The 20,931-nt window shown below is 40.2% G+C and overlaps 1 protein-coding gene across 4 annotated transcripts in view; it reads left to right on the plus strand.

Moving 5' to 3' along the window:
• Positions 1–2,916: 2,916 nt before the first annotated feature.
• gramd4a (GRAM domain containing 4a) overlaps positions 2,917–20,931 on the plus strand; it is a 156,303-nt gene continuing 138,288 nt past the window's right edge. For 3 of the 4 annotated variants that reach the window (XM_072562557.1, XM_072562555.1, XM_072562556.1), the window contains exon 1: positions 19,847–20,080. Coding sequence is in view for 2 of the 4 variants with exons in the window: in XM_072562555.1 (XP_072418656.1) it covers positions 20,046–20,080 (35 nt within the window). In the remaining 2 variants the exon portion in view is untranslated. Of the gene's footprint in view, positions 2,936–19,846; positions 20,081–20,931 lie in introns of those variants that run through there. The other variant, XM_072562558.1, reaches the window with a different exon arrangement.

The following is a 20,931-nucleotide window of genomic DNA, read 5'->3' on the forward strand; positions in this document are numbered from 1 at the left end:
ACATTGATGATGGAGGGAATGGATGCTTATGGATGTAATGCCAATCAAGTGTGCTGCTTTGACCTGGATGGCATCAAGATTCTTGAGTGTTGTTGGAACTACACTCATCCAGGCAAGTGGGGAGCATTCCATCACACTCCTGACTTAAGCCTTGTAGATGGTGAACAGGCTTTTGGAGTAAAAAAGAGAGTTACTGTAATATTCCTAGCCACTGACTTGCTGTTGTAGTCACCGTTTATGTCGCAAGATCAGTTGAGTTTCTGGTCAATGATAACTCCCAGGATTTTGATAGGGGATTCAGTAATGGTAGCATCATTGAATGTCAAGAGGCATCAATAGATTGCCTCTTATTGGTGTTGGTCATAGCTTAGCATTTGTGTGTCACAAATGTTACCTGCCACTTGTCAGCCCAAGCCCAGGTATTGTCCAGATTCTGTTGCATTCGGGCATTGATTGCTTCAGTACCTGAAGAGTTGAGAACGGTGCTGAACATTGTGCAATCGTCCCACTTCTGACCTTCTGATAGAGGGAAGGTCACTTGTGAAGCAGCTGAAGATGATTGGGTCTAGGACACTACCCTAAGGAACTCCTTGTGCTGAGATGACTGACCTCCAACAACCATAACCATCTCCCTATGTGCCAGGTTAGACTCCAACTAGAGGACAGTTTGCACCCTGATATCCATTGATTCCAGCTTTGCTAGGGCTTCTTGATGCTACACTCAGTCGAATAAGTTTTCATGTCAAGGGCTGTTACTCTCTCCTCACCTGTGGAATTCAGCTCTTTTGTCCTTGTTTAACCAAGGTAGTAATGAGGTCAGGAGTTGAGTGGCCCAGGCAGAACACAAACTGGCCGTCACTGAGCAGGTGTTGTTTGATAGTACGAGGATGATACCTTCCATCACTTTACTGATGATCGAGAGTAGACTAATGGAGCAGTAAAAGGGTCTTTTGGATTTGTCCTTTTTTTATGTACAGAACATACCTGAGCAACTTTCCACATTGTCAGGTAGATGCCAGTGTTGTAACTGTACTGGAAGAGCTTGGCTAGGGGACTTTGGAGGGTCGACGGTACTGTTTCTGTCATTGTCTTTTCAGGTGCCTAGGTTGATGCTAAGTCATCCATCTGGATTCATTTCTTTATGACTTTGTAGTAACTGTACAACTGAATGGTTTGCTAGGCTATTTCATAGTCAATCAGATTGCTGTGGGTCTGAAGTCACATGTAGGCCAGACCCGGTAAGCATGGCAATTTTATTCCCTGAAGGGCATGAATGAACCTGTTGGGTTTTTCTGACAATGGTTTCATGGTCTTCATTGGATTATTAATGCCAGATTTTTATTGAATTCAAATTTTACCATTTGCTGTGGAGGGTATGGAATCCAGGTCCTCAGTGCATTAGTTGAGTTTCTGGAATAAAAGTATAGTGATAATGCCACTAGGCCATCGCCTCCCTTGGTACAAGAAGAAAAGTTTATTTATATCTACCCTATCAAGTTGCTTTATAGTATTAATTACCTTAATTTTATCATCCCTTGATCTTTCAAACTCAACTGATGTTCTCTCTAACTGCAACTGAAATGTTCCTCATGGGAAACAAACCAGCCACATGCAGCAAAAAGAGAGAGAATTTTGTATAGAGGCCAAGTTTACACCTCTGAGTTTGATATTTTAACTTTTTAAAATCTTGCTTGTAATTCTGTTTAATTTATGCTGTGTCCCTTTCAAAGTATCTCCCTTTTTGTTTGGTTCTCCAAACTGAACATAATACTCCAGACGGTGCCTGGTGAAAGCGCTGCACAACACAAACTTCACCTCTTCAACTGGAATTCCAATCTCCTGATAAATGCCAACATTCCATTTTTTTAGTTTCTTTGTGCGTCTGTGTAGCTTTTAAAAAATAGTTTCCTAGTCTGCTGAGAGAGCTTCCAGGAATGGAAACCTTAGCCAACATTTTCTCATTTCCCAGACTCCATCCAATTGAAGCTTTGCTGTTGCCTAGCTGAAACTTGTGAATGCAGATTAACTTGGCAAACCAGGAACCTGAAGCAAACTAAGAGAAACTTGTGACTTGTCTATTCCTATCACTGCATAATTTTTTGTAAATCTCCCTGTGCTCCAACAATAATTTCAGTCAAACTTGTGACACAGTCTTGCTGACCACTGTTGTTTCTTGCAGCACACCCTTATGAATTTTTTTAAGCAGGTGTCTTTGTATGCATCAATAAGTTACCACATTAGAAAATTGTAATCATAGCCCAGAACCTGTGAATACTCTACAACAGCATAAAAGAGCTGGTAATATCAATATAAACATTCTTCAATGCCTTGAAGAAGCCGGCCATGTGGAACTTCATAGCTTTAGTTATTTTTGCAATTGCAGAAAAATGCTGATAATTAGTAGATATGATTCTAGGCCAGTATTTAACAAATGATGGATGTCACGCAGCCTTTCCCTTTTGAGGTTAGCCAAATGCATACTCTACTCTGCCAGTATCACATATAATGTTTGCCTGTAAATTCTCTAAACTGGATAAGCTCATTTTCTCCTTCGTCTGCTCACCCACTGTGTAAAGCGTTAGCAATCAATGCTTTAACTATTAGATAAGACATTTCTGAACTATGGCAGCAGAAGACTTGGTCTCATTCCAACATGCATTTAGTGAAGAATGATGTATCTGGAATACAAATGAGTTCAACACAGGAAATGTCAGGTTGATTTAATTATTCCGCTGTAATGGACTGGAAAGTCTAAGCTCACTGGGTGCTCAGTTTTAAGTTTTTATCTTTTACACTGATGCTTGAAATGTTTTATGGAATTCAATCTGCACCTCACTGCAGGGATTTCTACAGATGGATTTCCATTTTGCTAGGTGCAGAGAAGAACAAAATCTCATCATCAAAACATCAGAGTGGGATATGCAGTAAGTTTGAAGTAAGTTTCTTTTTCTTGCAGGTACAGAAATTTGGACAGCACCAGATCTTGATCCCATTTCATTGTGCTGGAGATCACGTTGATCCACTAAATTTCTTAACCTTATTTTCTATCAACAAGGGCTTTACAGAGGGGTTCACTAGCTGTTTGTTGAAATGAAACTCAGGGAAACAGGTTCAAGTTGCTACAAATATTTGGGTGCATTCTGATTGCTTGGTATCCAGGTTCAGGGCAGACAGGAATGTTGAATGTTTTGCATATTAAAATAATTGGAATTACAGGATTTCTTTCAGTATCTTTAGTTACTTCAACACCATTTGTGGTGTATATACTTTTATTTTCTTTCTCGGTGCAGTATTTTCATTTATATATACAATTTTTCACCTAGCTGCTTATCTACTTTGTTGGTTCAAGTCAATTCAGATTCAACCATCTCACTTGATATTTTTAGCAAATTTAATCAGATTGCATTTTACGTTGAAACCAGAGTTGCTTCAGCCAATTAGAAAAAGTAGCAGTACCAACAATAATCCCTCGAGCACTTCAATTAACTAGTTACACATCTAATCTTCTAAATTGTATCTGCTGTTTCCTTCCCCTGAGATATTTCCTTATCCATGAATCTCAACCTCCTTAATGTTAAACAGCGGTCTTTCATGTAGAACTATGTCAAATGCTCTGGAATTCAAGATATACTAGGAGAGGGATGATTATCTTCTGAATTAATGTTGTCTGTCTTTTGGTGATGATGATTGCAACATTCTTAGATTTTTTTTCCACTCCTCTTCTACTCATTTATTTTTTGCATACCTACTTATAATTGTTTAATTTTCTAATTCTTTAGGAGCATCTCCAATCATTTTGATGCCGAGGTAATCTTTCAGTGACATGCCCAAATAACTGAATTCAATCATAACATGTATATTAAACCCAAGGTGTAGTCATTTCATCCTTCTAAACAATAACATCTTGTTTTAGGAAATAGGTTACAAAAACAAGACTATATTTGGAAATTATCAATTGGAAAATAATTGAGAAATAAATCAGATTCAATTGGTATTTAAAGAGTTAATTGCATATATTCAACAGTACAAACCTAAATTGTATAAATCATAGAATTTAACCATCGCCACTGCAAATAATTTAATTTCACCAAAGACTGTAGCAATGGCATGATAAGCTTTTACCACTGCAAACTCATTACTCGACTCCAGGTCCTGGATATGATTGGCCTGACAAACTTCAACAAATGCCAACGTTTTGGAATCTCAGATGATATTAGAATCCCAAACAACATTAATTGAACCAACTGCATCAACTAGAAATTTGACATGCCAAAGCAATGACTCAAATTCAGTTTTGGTTTAATTGCAATGTGATGAGCTGCAGGTGCGAAATCGATATCACACTACACTTCCTCAATAAATGGGAGTTTAGATTAGATTACAGTGTGCAAACAGGCCCTTCAGCCCAACAAGTCCACACCAACCCTCCAAAGAGCAACCCACCCCCGTCTGACTAATGCATCTATCACTATGGGCAATTTAACATGACCAATTCACCTGACCTGCACATTTTTAGACTGTGGGAGGAAACCGGAGCACCCAGAGGAAACCCACGCACACAGGGAGAATGTGTAAGCTCCACACAGACAGTCACCTGAGGCTGGAATTGAATGTGGTGCTGTGAGGCAGCAATGCTAACCACTGAGCCACCATGCCAAGCTGTATAAGATTGAAAAGGCAAAAGTAAAGGACCTGACAGAGGGACTGAAAAGGTACTGGTAATAGCTGGCAATACTTTGAAGGCCAAGAAGGAGTACTCTTTCTTCTCCTGGACCCATTTTAATAAGTTATTTAGTAGCTTCAGCAATCCATTCACTGGCAAAATCACAAGAAACCTTGGAAACTGGGGTTCACAAAGCACATTACAAACTCTGTCCATTAGCATCAGAATTTCAACTTACATAGAAATACAATTTTCATCTTTCAACAGCTTCAGCTGGTTCAAGTAGTAGAGTGAGCTGTAACTGGAAAGAGTGAAAATACTCATTTTCAATTTATAACTGTTTCTGCCAGTGTCTTGTGTAGTGGTAATGTTCAGCTTTAGGCTGAGAGGTTTGGGTTCAAGTTCTACATAAAGCATCCAAACAGATTGATAAACACAAGAAAACTGTTTCTCCATCTGTTATGTCTGAGTGCCTGAAATAAAGAAGCCGGGTCTGCACTGATTGTTCATGTGGAACATCCTGACTTTCACTTTGATAAAGAATCCAAAGAGATTAGGAAATGTGGGTTTAGAAATGTATTACTTTAATAAACTATAAGAATTTTAATCCATTTTTAATATTTGAGAAAAGGAAACTCTCAAATGAATCTCACAAGTTTTTTGTTATTTGAAGATGTAGAGATTTGATTGTACTCAGTGGCTGCTTCTGCATAAGTGTACTTAAATAGAAATAGTCCTCATCGTGAATCCAGGAAAAAGAATGCATTCCTGCAACACCTTAGAACAGAAATCAACTCAGAACATATTGCACACAAAATCACAGCTGGACTTTCATTGCTAGTGTATCAAAACGTTTGCCTGGAGGGCTTCTTGGCATCCCTCTGGAGAAGTGGATAACTCTGCCTCCTCCTCCAATGTAGCTTGTGAAATTTATCGAGTATGTTTCTGCCACGCTGCATTCTGTACAGGTCAGAGGTGGTTGTAGAATGATTTCCTGCCTTTACCTCAGGTTAGACTGTAGCTATGCGAAAGTGAGGACTGCAGATGCTGGAGATCAGAGTCAAGATTAGAGTGGTGCTGGAAAAGCACAGCAGGCCAGGCAGCATCCAAGGAGCAGGGAAATCGACATTTCGGGCAAAAGCCCTTCATCAGGAATGAGGCAGGGAGCCTCCGGGGTGGAGAGATAAATGGGAGGGGGTGGGGCGGGGGAGAAGGTAGCTAAGAGTGCAATAGGTGGATGGAGGTGGCGATGAAGGTGATAGGTCAGAGAGGAGGATGGAGAGGATAGATGGGAAGGAAGATTGACAGGTAGGACAGGTCATGAGGATGGTACTGAGCTGGAAGGTTTGAACTGGGGTAAGGTGGGGGGAGGGGAAATGAGGAAACTGGTGAAGTCCACATTGATGCCCTGGGGTTGAAGTGTTCTGAGGCAAAAGATGAGGCGTTCTTCCTCCAGGTGTCAGGTAGTGAGGGAGCGGCGGTGGAGGAGGCAGAGTGGGAGGGGGAGTTGAAATGTTCGGCCACGAGGCAGTGGGGTTGATTGGTGCAGGTGTCCCAGAGATGTTCTCTAAATCACTCTGCGAGAAGGCGTCCAGTCTCCCAAATGAAAAGGAGACCGCATCGGGAGCAACGGATACAATAAATGACGTTTGTGGATGTGCAGGTGAAACTGTGATGGATGTGGAAGGCTTCTTTGGGGCCTTGGATGGAGGTGAGGGGGGCGATTCCTGTGGTGGCAGGGAAGGTGCCAGGAGGGGAGGGTGGGTTGTTGGGGGGCATGGACCTGACCAGGTAGTCATGGAAGGAACAGTCTTTGTGGAAAGCGGATAGGGGTGGGGATATATCCCTGGTGGTGGGGTCCATTTGTTGGTGGCGGAAATGTCAGTGGATAATGTGGTTTATGCGGAGGTTGGTGGGGTGGATGGTGAGGACCGGGGGGGGTTCTGTCCTTGTTGCGGTTGGAGGGGTGGGGTTGGAGGGCAGAGGTGTAGGACATGGATGAGATGCGTTGGAGGGCACCTTCAACCACATGGGAAGGGAAATTATGGTCTTTAAAGAAAGATACCATCTGGTGTGTTCTGTGGTTGAACTGGTCCTCCTCGGAGCAGATACGGCGGAGGCGGAGGAATTGGAAATACGGGATAGCATTTTTGCAGGAGGTCGGGTGGGAAGAGGTGTAATCCAGGTAGCTGTGGGAGTTGGTGGCTTTGTAAGAAATGTTAGTGTTGAGTCGGTCATCATTGATGGAGATGGAGAGGTCAAGGAAGGGGAGGGAGGTGTCAGAGATGGTCTAGGTGAATTTAAGGTTGGGGTGGAATGTGCAGGTGAAGTTGATGAACTGCTCAACCTCCTCGTGGGAGCACGAGGTGGCACCGATGCAGGCATCAATGTAGTGAAGGAAGAGGTGGGGAGTGGTGCCGGTGTAACTACGGAAGATGGACTGTTCTACATAGCCAACAAAGAGACAGGCATAGCTGGGGCCCATGCGGGTGACCATAGCTACCCCTTTTGTCTGGAGGAAGTGGGAGGATTCGAAGGAGAAATTGTGAAGGGTGAGGACCAATTCAGCCAAATGAATGAGAGTGTCAATGGAAGGGTACTGGTGGGAACGTCAGGAGAGCAACAAACAGAGGGTTTGGAGGCTCAGGTCATGGCAAATGGAGGTGTAGGGGGATTAGGTGTCCATGGTGAAGATGAGGCGTTGGGGGCCAGGGAAATGGAAGTCTTGGAGGTGGTGGAGGGTGTGGGTTGTGTCTCGAATGTATGTGGGGAGTTCCTGGACTGGGGGGGATAGGACAGTATTGAGGTAGGTGGAGATGGGTTCGGTGGGACAGGAGCAGGCTGAGACAATGGGTGTGGTCAGACTTGTGAATCTTGGTAAGGAGGTAGAATCGGGTGGTATGGGGTTCCCGAACTATGAGGTTGGAAGCTGTGGGTGGGAGACCTCCTGAGGTGATGAGGCAGAATGTAGCTCCCTTTTAAACTTGCAATCTGGCACTAAATTTTGTTATCCTCTCATTTTTGCAAGCCCTGCTAGGAATGCAGCCACTCAATAGCCTGCTTAATATTGACTGCACATTACAAGCATGCAGACTTTGTGTGCTGCGTGCATTGGAAGCAATGTGTGGGGAGTAATTCTGTAACCTCATCCCTGTGTGTTTTTATAGGCCCTCTCTGACTAGCATCTCTTGTGAGAGGAGATGTTGGGGCTAATTGAGGAGTGGATTAAGGTGCCATGGAGGGTAAGGTTCCTATAGAATGCTGGTACAGAAAAGGGAGGGGAAGATGTTCTTGAATTTGGGGGCTATTGGGCTGGAAGGTGAAGACAAGGAAAAATAAGAAGAATCAAAAGAACTGTGGATTCTGTAAATCAGAAACAAAAACAGAAGTTGCTGGAAAAGCTCAGCAGGTCTGGCAGCATCTGTGAAGAGAAATCAGAGTTAAACTTTTGGGTCCAGTGACCCTTCCTCAGAACATTTGAGTTCTGAAGATAAGGCGAAGCTTATTGTAGTTCTGGGAGAGCAGACAATAGGTGAGAGCATAATTCTCCTTACAATAAATAAAAACATTGTCTTGGCTTTTCTAGTTACTTGCTAACTGCATCCCAACTGGATGTAGATTTGCTCACTGAGCTGGATGGTTAATTTTCAGGTGTCTTGTCACTGTACTAGGTAACATCCTCAGTGAGCCTCCGGATGAAGCACTGGTGGTGTAACCCGCTTTCTATTTATGTGTTTGGGTTTCCTTCGGTTGGTGATGTCATTTCCTGTTCTTTTTCTCAGGGGGTGGTAAATGGGATCCATGTCAATGTGTTTGTTGATAGAGTTCCAGTTGGAATGCCCCACTTCTAGGAATTCTCTTGCGTGTCTCTGTTTGGCTTGTCCAAGAATGGATGTATTGTCCCAGTCGAAGTGGTGTCCTTCCTCACTCATATGTAAGGGTTCTAGTGAGAGTGGGTTGTGTCTTTTTGTGGCTAGTTGATGTTCATGTGTCCTGGTGCTAGATCTCTGCCTGTTTGTCCAAAGTAGTGTTTGGATGTCAGACCATAGTTTGCTTTTCCCCTCAGATATGACACATGTGGCAAAGGAAAAAATAGGGAAGTGTACTCAATAAAGTGTTAATTTTGTTTCTTCATTTATGGGATGTGGGTGTCACTGGCAAGGCCAGCATTTGGTACCCATCTCTAATTGTTCTTGAATTGCATGGCTTACTCAATCATTTCAGGGCAATAAAGAATCAACACATTGCCATGGATCTGTAGTTACTTGGACATTAGACCAAGTACAGACAACAGATTTCCTTCCTGGAAGTACATCAGTGAAGCAGAATGGTCTTTATTAACAATAAATGATAGTCTCATAGCCACCATTATGAGCTTAATAGTCCAGATTTATTGAGTAAATTCAAATTCCACCTATGGTGAGATTTTGAACCAATAACTCCAGAGTACCGGCCTGGATCTTTGGATTATTAATTCAGTGATGTTACCACAATCTGACTATCTCCCCACTCTCCCAATTAGATAGCATGATAAAGCTATAATGAAACGTGAAAATTACATTAATTTGTTTACTGTATATTCTAATTTTCCAACTATAGAATCCAAATGATTGTCATGGATTAAAACAAAATGTAATATGGACATTGTTGGCTAGGCCATCATTTATTCCCTGTTCCTAACTGCCTTCAGAGATGGTGGTGAACTGCCTTTTTGAATCACTGCTGTCCATTTAGCGTATGTAGATCCATAGCTGTCAGGGAGGAAGCTCCAGAATCTTGACACAGGGACACGGAAATAATGGCTATATATTTCCAAGGGAGGATGATCAGGGACCCAGAGGTGAACCTGCACATGATGATGTTCTGATGAATCTGCTGCTGTGGCCCTTCTAGATGGTGGTGGTTGTGTTTGCAAGGTGCTATCTAAGGAGCCTTAGTGAATTTCTGCTGTGCACTGTAAATGGTGCACTCTGATCTACTGTGTGTGGGTGGTGAAAGGGACGAATGTTTGTGGGCATGGTGCCAATCAAGTAGGCAATTTTACCAAGGATGGTGGCAAGTTTTTTTGAGTGGTGTTGGCACTGCACTCATCCTGACAAATGGGGAATATTCCATAGTGCTCTTGACTTTTGCTTTGTCGATGACGGCCTTACTTTGGGGAGTCAGGAAGTAAGTTACTCACTACTGGATTCCTAACTTCTGACCCATTTTTTCATGATCCAGTATTTGTATGGTTAGTCAAGTTCAAGTTCTGGTCAGTGATAATTCCCAGGATGGTGATAGTGGGGGATTTAGCAATGCTTATGGCATTGAATGTCAAAGAGTGATGGTTAGTTCATCTCATGTTGAAGACTGTCATTACCTGGCATGTTTTTAGGGTAAATTTATTTTGAGCCATACAAGTTTGTTATTTTAATTTTTTTTAATTTAACTAGTCCTTACATTTTTCACTACCCAACAGCGTTTTGGAGCTGCAGATAATTATGGTATATAGTATTTGCTTTCAGATATATCTTGATCATCACTTCTCAGGTGCAAAAATATTAATTCAGAATTAATTGAAGGCAGCACAGCAAGTTAAGAATGCAGTTTAAAAAAATGCACTTGAGCTTTATACATAGAGACACAGAGTACAAAAGATACAAGTTTTTGATGTGCAAGTTTGGCATCAAATTGTGTATCATCACTAATTCTGAATGCTACATGTTAGGAAGTATCATTGGAGAGATTGATTAAAGATTTACAAAAATGGTTCCAGGGCTAAGTAACTTCATTTACATAAATAGATGCTTAAAAATGTGGCTTGCTCTTCTTCAAGAAGAGGAAGGTTGACGGGAGATTTGGTAGGGGTGTTCAAATCATGAAGAGTCGAGACAGAGTAGATAGGGAGAAACAGTTTTTATTGATGGGAGCAATTTTCACAACAAGCAGATGGAATCTGGTTTGCACTGCTTATAACCATTGAAGGGCAGAGCACTCATGGCTTTTAAAGGGGGCACTGAAAAAAGGTATGACTGAGATTCTCAAGCATTCTGACAATGGCCTGCTGTCCCTATGTCTACCAACAGAGTGTGCTGGAACATTGTGAAATGATGTGAGTGAAAGAGGTAATTATGATTAAAGGAAAATTATGTTCTATTGAGTTCTGTTAAGCTTCTGTTATATTATGACTTATGCACAAACATGCTTTTCTTTGTCAATCAATTATTTTTCTTATCTGGTGTGCTAATGTGACGCAGTGACAGATTATTACATTTGATTTAGAAGGTGGTGGCTTTTAGAATGAAAATGAGTCATAGACTGTTGCTACTTATCCAACAGCTAACTTATTCAACATTATCAATAACTGGCTAGCAGTATACTTGCATGCGTAAAAAATACATGGATGACTTGTACAGGAAATGTATAATATCATAGATCTCTGAAAAATATTGATGGGCGCTAGTTCTCTCATTTAATCATTTATGTTGTGTGACAATTCAGAAACTTCCTTCCCCTTAATTATACATTTATTAATGATGTTCATTGAAGGGAACAAAGTAATTGATTGGAATTCATTTTGGTAAATTAATTAAAGTTATAGGTCTTTATGTGTGTTTTGTTGAAGAAGTAAAAAACAATTATTAGGAATTTCTTTGAATTTATTTGAATAAAAGAATTGAATTTTATGCTAGAATTCACTTCCAGTGACTATTTCCATGCTTATTTAAATAGTTCCAAAGCAAACATTAGAGCTCACATCAGCAAAGTTTCTTGTGGACTATACTGAACCATCTGAATCCAGAAAATCGAATAACTGACTGTGAAATCTACATTAAAAATAGTCTGATGTTTTTTTTTGTAACAAGGCAGAGTACATTTGTTTCCCAAGACATTGCTCTGCTTTCAAGACAAGTAACTAAGTAACTAGAAGAAAGTGAGGACTGTAGATGCTGGAGTTCAGAGTCAAGAGTGTGATGCTGGAAAAGCACAGGAAGTCAGGCAGCTTCTTGGATGCTGCCTGACCTGCTATGCTTTTCCAACAGGACAAGTAACTAGTTTTATATAAAAAGATATGAAAATAATTCAGGTTATATTTTAAATTTTGTATTAATGTTTTATTATACTTAATTTCCATGTAAAAATAAGTATTAAGTGTTATATGAGTTTATAAAATTTTACTGCACAAATGTAACCCTTCACTGGAGCATGCAAATCTAATCCATTCCTTGGTTTGTCTCCACAGCTCTGTCAGAATTACTGCTTCAAATGTTGCACATTTCCTTCCTATGGAAGATACACAAATTAATCCCTTTGGCAAAGTGATCCCTGTTCCCATTAATTGTGCCTGGAAATTTGTCCTCAGCACATTTTTAGTGCCAATTTTAAATGAAGAGTTAACATCAGCAAGCTTGCAAGTAAATTGAGAACATAGTAAAGATTTCACCAGATCTAAAGTATCATAAAGGTAGAGAAAGCATTTGGTTCAAGGAAGATGCTGAGGAACCATCATTGTTGTCACTGCGAGAGTGCTTGTAATTTCAATATTTCCTTTCATTAGGGTCCATTTATTTAATTATTTGAATGATGATGAAGAAGAAACATGTCACTTGAACCAATTCAAATCCACAACATTCTGTAATAGTCTAGGCGGCAGCAACACCAAATGAATATTCAATCAGCAAACTTATGATCAGCATTAATGCGACTACTATGTTTCATTTTCAATTGATCTGCTGAGGATAACAAAATTATGGAATGGCGCCAGTAATGGCATGCGTTACTGCAGTTAGAATCCACTAGAAATTATACACTATGCTATCGGAGTGCTTCATAAGTGTTCAGGAAATATCAGGCCATTGATTTTACAAGCAACATAGCGAATAACATCTTTTTAAAGAATTTTTAATTAAATTCTTTTCAAGTTTCTTTTATTTCTCAAAATTATACAAACTGCCTTTATTGTTTCATTCTCCAGGTTGTAACTACACTAGTAGAGAGATTTGTTACTTATCATTGAGTTTCAATTTAGATTTATATTTTAGCAAAATCTCCTCCAACCAACCTGTTCCTTCAATGTTGTCGGGTCAAAAGCCTGGAATTCCATCCTTAAAAGTATTGTGGGTCTACCTATATTATTTGACTAGTTTAGTGACTAGAGTTAGATTTTAGCGAACTTGGCTGAAAACGACATATAATTGTATTTCATTAAAAGGAAGTTTTGGCAGTTTCAGAATGTCTTATACCAATTTTAATACAATTTATTAGTAGCAATATGGAAAATACAAAGTCCCCAAACTTACGTTCAGCTATTTCAACTAACTATGTGTAACTAACAAACATACAGCTGCGAGACAAAAAGACCAACTGGAGTGTTATTAAAGCAGAGAAGGAGGGTATTCAGCCCATCTCATCCATGCCAATCCCCTGTTAAGTATGTTGTGGTTCTGTTCGCCGAGCTGGGAATTTGTGTTGCAGACGTTTCGTCCCCTGTCTAGGTGATATCCTCAGTGCTTGGGAGCCTCCTGTGAAGCGCTTCTGTGATCTTTCCTCTGGCATTTGTAGTGGTTTGAATCTGCTGCTTCCACTTGTCAGTTCCAGCTGTCCGTTGCAGTGGTCGGTATATTAGGTCCAATTGATTGAATCTGTGGATGAATGCCATGCCTCTAGGAATTCCCTGGCTGTTCTCTGTTTCGCTTGTCCTATATTAGTAGTGTTGTCCCAGTCGAATTCATGTTGCTTGTCATCTGCGTGTGTGGCTACTAAGGATAGCTGGTTGTGTCGTTTCGTGGCTAGTTGGTGTTCATGGATGCGGATCGGTAGCTGTCTTCCTGTTTGTCCGATGTAGTGTTTTGTGCAGTCCTTGCATGGGATTTTGTGTACTACATTGGTTTTGCTCATGCTGGGCATCATGTCCTTCGTTCTGGTGAGTTGTTGTCTAAGAGTGGCTGTTGGTTTGTGTGCTGTTATGAGTCCTAGTGGTCGCAGTAGTCTGGCTGTCAATTCAGAAATGCTCTTGATGTATGGTAGTGTGGCTAGTCCTTTGGGATGTGGCATGTCCTCGTTCCGTTGTCTTTCCCTTAGGCATCTGTTGATGAAATTGCGCGGGTATCCGTTTTTGGCGAATACATTGTATAGGTGTTCTTCTTCCTCTTTTTGCAGTTCTGGTGTACTGCAGTGAGTTGTGGCTCTTTTGAATAGTGTCTTGATGCAACTTCTTTTGTGTGTGTTGGGGTGGTTGCTTTCGTAGTTTAGGACTTGGTCTAGGTATGTGGCTTTCCTGTATACCTTTGTGGTGAATTCTCCGTTCGGTGTTCTCTGTACCATCACGTCTAGGAATGGGAATTGGTTGTTCTTTTCTTCCTCTCTCGTGAATTGGATTCCTGTGAGTGTGGCGTTGATGATCCGGTATGTGTTCTCTATTTCTGTGTTTTTAATGATTACAAAGGTGTCAATAATGATTACAAATCTTCTCACAAACTTTGAACCCTGTTAAGTATCCCAGTCAGTCCTATTGCCCCGGATTAGCCCTGAAAGATTTGGATTTATATTGTATTTTAAGACTATTGTACATGTCAAAAGCACTTTACTGAAATGTTATTATAAAAAGGGAATGTGGTAACCAGTCTATAAACAGCAAACCCACAAAGACACGGATGTGATTATGATTATGATCAGGATTACGGACCAAACCAAAACCTCTAAAGATATTCAGAAGATGGCCTAACTTTTCTCATTTTAAACATAAATGTAAGGTGTTGTATTCCAGATGCAATTTGATTGGTCAAACTACAGGATTTAAAGCAAAACACACTATAGTTAAAATACAATAAAACAATGAAGGAATTGGAATAACTTAACTCTATTGGAAAACTTAACAGAATCATAAATGCAGTAAAAATTACTAATTAACAGTTCCAATATAGCAACATCCCATAAACACATGTTGAACACACAGTTCTCCAATCTAGGAGGAAAGAACATCAATAGACAACTCTGAGAGAGAAAGAACTCCAGCTTTTAGCCATAGCAAAGAGAGATGTGGCAGCTTTTTACAACCCCAGCAGTTTGTGCAACTGAAAGCTAAAACTAAAGATCCTGGTTTTGTGGGAGTTTGACTACATCCACTTGGGATGTTTCTATTGTTCCAATTTTCAAAACAAAAACCAAGACCTCACAAGCTGTTTATTTTACTGGACAGCTAGATAGCTCAACATCTCTTTCTTAAAACCTCTCTTTAAAAAAAAACAGGACAAACTAACCTCTTAAAACCACATTATTGTCACACCAGGTAGTTAGGAAATTTCCTGTACCTAATAAGGATTAGAAAAGTACTATGAAAATTGTATGAGGTGCTTAGCCATTTACAAAATTTAAAACAATGTTTTCCTATACAATAGCTGACAATCAAACATCTACTTAAAAAAAGAATTATAGCATATTGACTTTGAAATGAATGACTTGGAACCTCCCCCCCCCATTTAGAAACCAAATTATTCTGTACCATTTGATTGCTAATGTGACAATCTGTCACCCGATTGTGAAAGAATTTTGGAGCTGGGCCACTTTTTTTGAAACCCAGAGGTATTATAAGAAGAAAAAGAAAACGCCTTAGATAACAGTGCACTTTTTTTTCATGTTATCATTCAAGGAGAGGGAAAGAAGGCATGGTTAATAGAGAAAGATTGTAAGTACAAAAATTTGAAGTCATATATCATAGTAAAGATTAAAATAAAAATAAAATTCCATAAGAAAATGGAATGCTGACAACTACTGAATACCAGCAAGTATAAAACCAAAATTAGTAATAGTTACCTTATTTTGGAGAGTATACCACCATGTTACTTACTCATGCTTTGTAGACGGTGGACAGGCTTTGGGGACTGAGGATATAAGTCACTTGCTTTAGAGTTCATTGCCTCTGACCTGCTTTGTTGCCACAGTATTTATATGGCTAGTTAAATTCAGTTTCTGTTCAATGGTCACCTCAGGATGTTGACAGTGTAGAATTCAGCAAAGGTACTGCCATCAAACATTAAAGGATATTGAATAGATTTTCTCTTGTTGGAGGTGGTCATTGCCTGACACTTGTATTACTTGACACAAGTATTTCTTGACACTTATCAGTCCAAATCTGGATGTTGTCCAGGTCATGCTATGTTTAAATGTGAACTGCTTCAGTATCTGAGGTATTGCAAATGGTACTAAACATTGTGCACTCATCAGTGAACATCCCCATTTCTGACCTTAGAATGGAGAGAGTTATGAATCCATAATTTGAAGAATTGCAAGGGATTTGGCTTTGAAAATTGATTTGGTTACTACTACTTGCCAATTATAAAATAAATTATTAGCCTTACTTGTGCAGTAACAATTTCAATGACTGAAATTAAAATTTAGCCAATGTGAGAAGTTTCAGTGCAACATTGGTGATGGTTATAGCCAGTGCTCATCACTCTAAACGCTCATCATCTTTTAGACATATCATAAAGTTAATTTGAATGTTTTTGTCAAAATAATGAACCAATCAAAGCATACATTTTATAAAAAAACAAAAGATTGCAGATGCTGTAAATCAAAAACAAAAGCAGAAGTTTTTCGAAAAGCTCAGCAGATCTGGCAGCATCTGAGATCGGGTCACTGGACCTGAAACTTTAACTTTGATTTTTCTTGATAGTTGCTGCCAGACCTACTGAGCTTTCCCAGCAACTGCTGTTTTAGAAAGCATGCACTTTGTTGCTTTACACAAATGTATAGGAGGCTGTCAATGAACTTAAACAAACAGTTCTTCCAAAGTGCACTCTTCTTTCACTAGTTCAATTTCTAATGGCAGCCAACATCATAATGGATGTAGAATCAGAAATACTGGACAGAATTGTCAAAGTGTCAATACATCCAAGGGCCATATTGTTTTCTTACAATTCTGCTTTCCTCACTTATGGCAGCAAAATCTTACTGATTCACCCTCCTACAATCATTATAACTGCTTGTTAGAAGAGACCTATATATAGAGTCAAGATAATCCCCAATGTTGAATCCCATTTGTGCTGCTTCAGCTGATCTCTTCCAGGATGTGTGTGGGGGCTTTGCAACTAATATAATATTCCTGGCTGAGGAGAGGAAAAAAGATTTTAAACAGTTGCTCTTCATCAGTCTTTAAAGGAGTCTATTGGGAACGCACATGCTAACATTGGTTGAGGACAAGATTGGGTTCAGCTATGACAGACACCCTTGTTAAAAATAAATCTTCTGATGTTAACTGCCTGGGCTCACAACTGAAGGAAGGCCACTGGGTGATGCCTTTGACTATGTTACCGTAAACTTCAGGGAAGTAAATTGGCCAGTGGTGCATAACCTTGGATTTATATTCTCTAGATTTACATATGCAGTGAATCATTGTATTAGTTTTTGGAACAGGTTCCCTACACTGTACTGGCATTTCCAGTGCTTTAGTGATTCTACTTAGAATTTTATGCTGATTCATAGTATACATTTTATTTTGTAATCATATTTATCATCTTGGTTTAAATGCATTACATATTCAACATTAAAGTCCATTATGATTCACATTTTCAGTTGTGATACCTTTCTAGATTTCTATACATTTAATACATTTATCAAAGAATATTTTTAACCTTAGGAATAGTCCCAGGCCAGAAAACCAGAATGTACCATTGGTCATGAGTGTTCATCAAAAATATGGTAATTGATCATTGCCATTTCTCTCCTATAACTTAACTAACTAATGTTTCAATGGCACATAGAGTGCTCTTGATCCCTCAGTGAGATGTGATTGTGAAGTTCTACTGTTATCAAAACAAAAGAAAATGGGTCTTGTTTTATAACATACATTTAGTGTCTGTCTGATTAATGATAAATGTATTCACAAAGAGTATTGAAAGTTTTGATACATGTTTTTAGTTTTAATTTTCTTTTGTGTGCTAATATTAAAATAGAATTGGCAACATTTTTATCAAAGTCTTTACTATTCTGAATCTTTAACAGTCTCTAGTTTCCCTCATCTTATTGACATCCTCTGAAGAGCGCATTGAGACACTCATCATTGCTTCCACTTCTCTTTTGTCGACAAATCTAACTGCCCCATTTTCTCTCTCAACAAACCAAAGTTGTTGGCAATATAAAGACAGGCCAGTAAGCAAGTTGGCAATATAAATGCAGGCCAGTAAGCAAGAGTTTGCAAAGTTAAGTGAGTAAACAGAAAATTGACAGATTGTATATAATGTGGGAAAATATGAATTTGTTCATTTTGGCAAGAGGAAGAGAAAAGCATGATATCATTTAAATGGAGATAGACTACATTGCACTGTGGTATAGAGGGATCTGGATGTCCTTGTACACGAATCACAAAACATTAGCATGTAGATAGAGCAATGATTTAGGAAGCCAAATTGAATATTCACCTTAACTGCAAGGGAAGGGAAGTGTTTTTGTAAAATAGAGGACATTGATGAAAACATATGTAGAATACTGTGTATATAATAGTTTGATCTCATTTAAGGAGAGGGATACTTGCATAGGAGGCAGCTCAGAGAAGATTTATTAGGTTCATTCCTGGGATGAATGGTTTTCTTATGGAGGATAAGTTGAGCACTTGGATCTATACTCCTGGATATTTAGAAGATTAAGAGGTCATCTTATTGAAACAAAATGACTCTGAATGAGCTTTGCAGAGTAAGGTTTGAGAACATGTGTCACCTCATGGAGCAGCCTAGAATTAGAGGGCACAATTTAAAAAGGTGTCTTCCATTTCATACTAAGATGCAGAGAAATGTATTCTCTCAAAGTTTTACTAATCCCTAGATTCTGTACAACAGAAAGTAGTGGAGAGTTGGTGATTGAATATATTGAACACTGGACTCACAAATTTCATCTACAATCAAATGTTATGGGAATAGTGGTCGGCAGGAAAGTGGAGTTAAGGCCACAATCAATTCAATGCTAATGTTACTGAATAGTGGAGCATATTGAAATAACCAAAATATCCCATTCCTGCTCCTAGTGCTTATTCCTTTTATTTCCCTCTCCACAATGGCTAATTGAGCTGCTGTAATTTTCCATCATTTTTTGCTTTTATTAAATAACTTCACAGGGACTACATTTATTTAGTTCCTCTAGAACTTTAAAAACAACCCTCACACTTTTAACCTTCAGTTTTCCAGTGAGAACATGCCCAATTTATTTTTTTTATAAGATAATCCTCGAATCCCTCAAATAATTGATTGCTTTTCTTTGCAACTTAAATAGCTGCAAGACACGTCTGCACTGTGACATCAGAACTTCCACGGTATTACAAGTATGGTTGAATCAATGATGGGTGGGGTTACCTCACTGTTGTCCTTTTAATGATTCCCAATTCCAGCGTTGCTTTCTTCTCTCATCATGCGTCGTTGCAGCAAATTTAAATATTTGGGAGTTCCAATATTTTTAATGCATATTATTTATTTAAAGTATTAACCACTTCTGGGATTTGTATCTCCGTGAAGCCTTTGAAATGTGGATGCTAGTACAATTGCTAAAAATTCCATACAGAAACGATAAGGCAAATAAAATTGCAAAGGCAAAAATAACTCTGAAAAATCGCATCCTGAAAAGATGTCAAAGTTTTGGCCATTTCATCTGAGTTGTAAAGCTGCTGAGGACAAAGTGGAGGGAAGTGGAAAGAGGGAACGATCTGAATATGGCAAGTGTCACAATGTGGCTGCAGACAAGCACACTTGTGGATGTGTGAGGATGGTGCATGAGTGATAAGCGTGGCACGGTTCGGGCAGCAGCTCTCATGTCAGGAGTGGCTCCAGCCAGCAGCGGCTGAACTTTGATCGACATCTGCCATCTGCCTGCCCACGGATACGAAAATCCTCCTGTGCCTGATCCTGTTGTCTACCACCTCCACTAGCTCAGTCACCCTCATTTTCAGAGGGTGTTAAGTGAAAAAAATAAAGCTCCAGCACAAAATCTGGCTGCCATTCGATTTGGGGGCGGTTGAGGGGTAATTCTTTCGAAGCGAAGAGACGCAGCTCCGGGGGACTTCATTCATCCTTTCCGAGCGTGCGAATGGGAAGACGCGGATTGGTGGAGCCGTGCGGTTTCGGAACGGGAGCCGAGGGCGATGGTGGGGGAATCCGGAGCCGTATAATCCAGTTCCGGGTTTTATATTTGACGGTGGGGTCAGTGGCGCTGCCGTTGAGCTCGCGGCCGTTGATTGTTGTGGATAAGCACGCGCTCGGAGCGAGCCCGGCGGGAGACTCGGCTGTCCGTTTGTCCGCCGCTCCGTCCAGCTGGCGGGGGAGGGGGAGCCACGAGCTGCGATTTGAAGATCTCGGGGCATTAGTGGCTGAAGCGGCGGCGGGGGAAGGGTGTCGGGCTTGGCGCTCGGCAGGTGTTCATGAAAGTTAGCTGTGATTTGCCTGTCAGAGCCGGGTGAGTGCGGCGCCGATCGTTCTTTTGTTCATTCTTGCGCCCGGGAGAAGGGATTTGGGATGCCCGTGGCCGCCCGCATCGGGCCTGCCTTTACCGTTGTCGCTGTCATGGCCGGTGCCAGTCCCCCTGCTCCACATCCTCCGGGCTCGGGCCTTGAGTTGCATGTCTGTCTGTGTGTCAGTCAGTCAGTCAGTCAGTAATGGTAAAGTGTTTGACCCAGGTTCAGCCTTTTACCTTTCTAACGTTACCATCAATGTCAATGTGTGTTTGCTGTCAGCGGGCCTTGTCGATAAGGCCTAACGCGACCCCCTTGGCAACTGAAAGCAGGTCTTGTGTTGGATATTAACCTGGACCTTTAACCGCTCACCCCCACCCTCCTCTCGTTCGTTTCCTATGGTAAGAGGATGCTGGTGCCACGATCCTCTGAAATGCAACGCAAAACTAATTCCCATGGATAATTTTCATTCAAAAGATGAAATACAAATTTAAGCAATTGTTGACATCGAATTGGTCGTGTCTTCCGAATGGATTAAATGTTGGCTGAGTGTGTTGCTAAATTTTGTTCCTGAAATTTGCGCCTTCGGATTTATTTACTGTAATTAAAGTAGCGATGTTTAAAGCCTAAACGTAATTTTAAACAAAACACAGCGATTAGGAATGCATGTAGGTGTTTAGGCCACGGTTCTAACAGTCCCACCATACAGAGCTTGGGAAAGGGAACAGTGAATATTTGTTCGAACAAAATCAAGAACGAATGATTGTCATTATCAGAGACTTGAAATATTAGCGCTCTTTCACATGGTAGTTAGACAGGAATTTAAAAACTGACGGAATCCGTTAGTGGTTTTCAA

This window comes from Chiloscyllium punctatum, chromosome 44, assembly GCF_047496795.1.
Source record: "Chiloscyllium punctatum isolate Juve2018m chromosome 44, sChiPun1.3, whole genome shotgun sequence".
Lineage (NCBI taxonomy): Eukaryota > Metazoa > Chordata > Chondrichthyes > Orectolobiformes > Hemiscylliidae > Chiloscyllium > Chiloscyllium punctatum.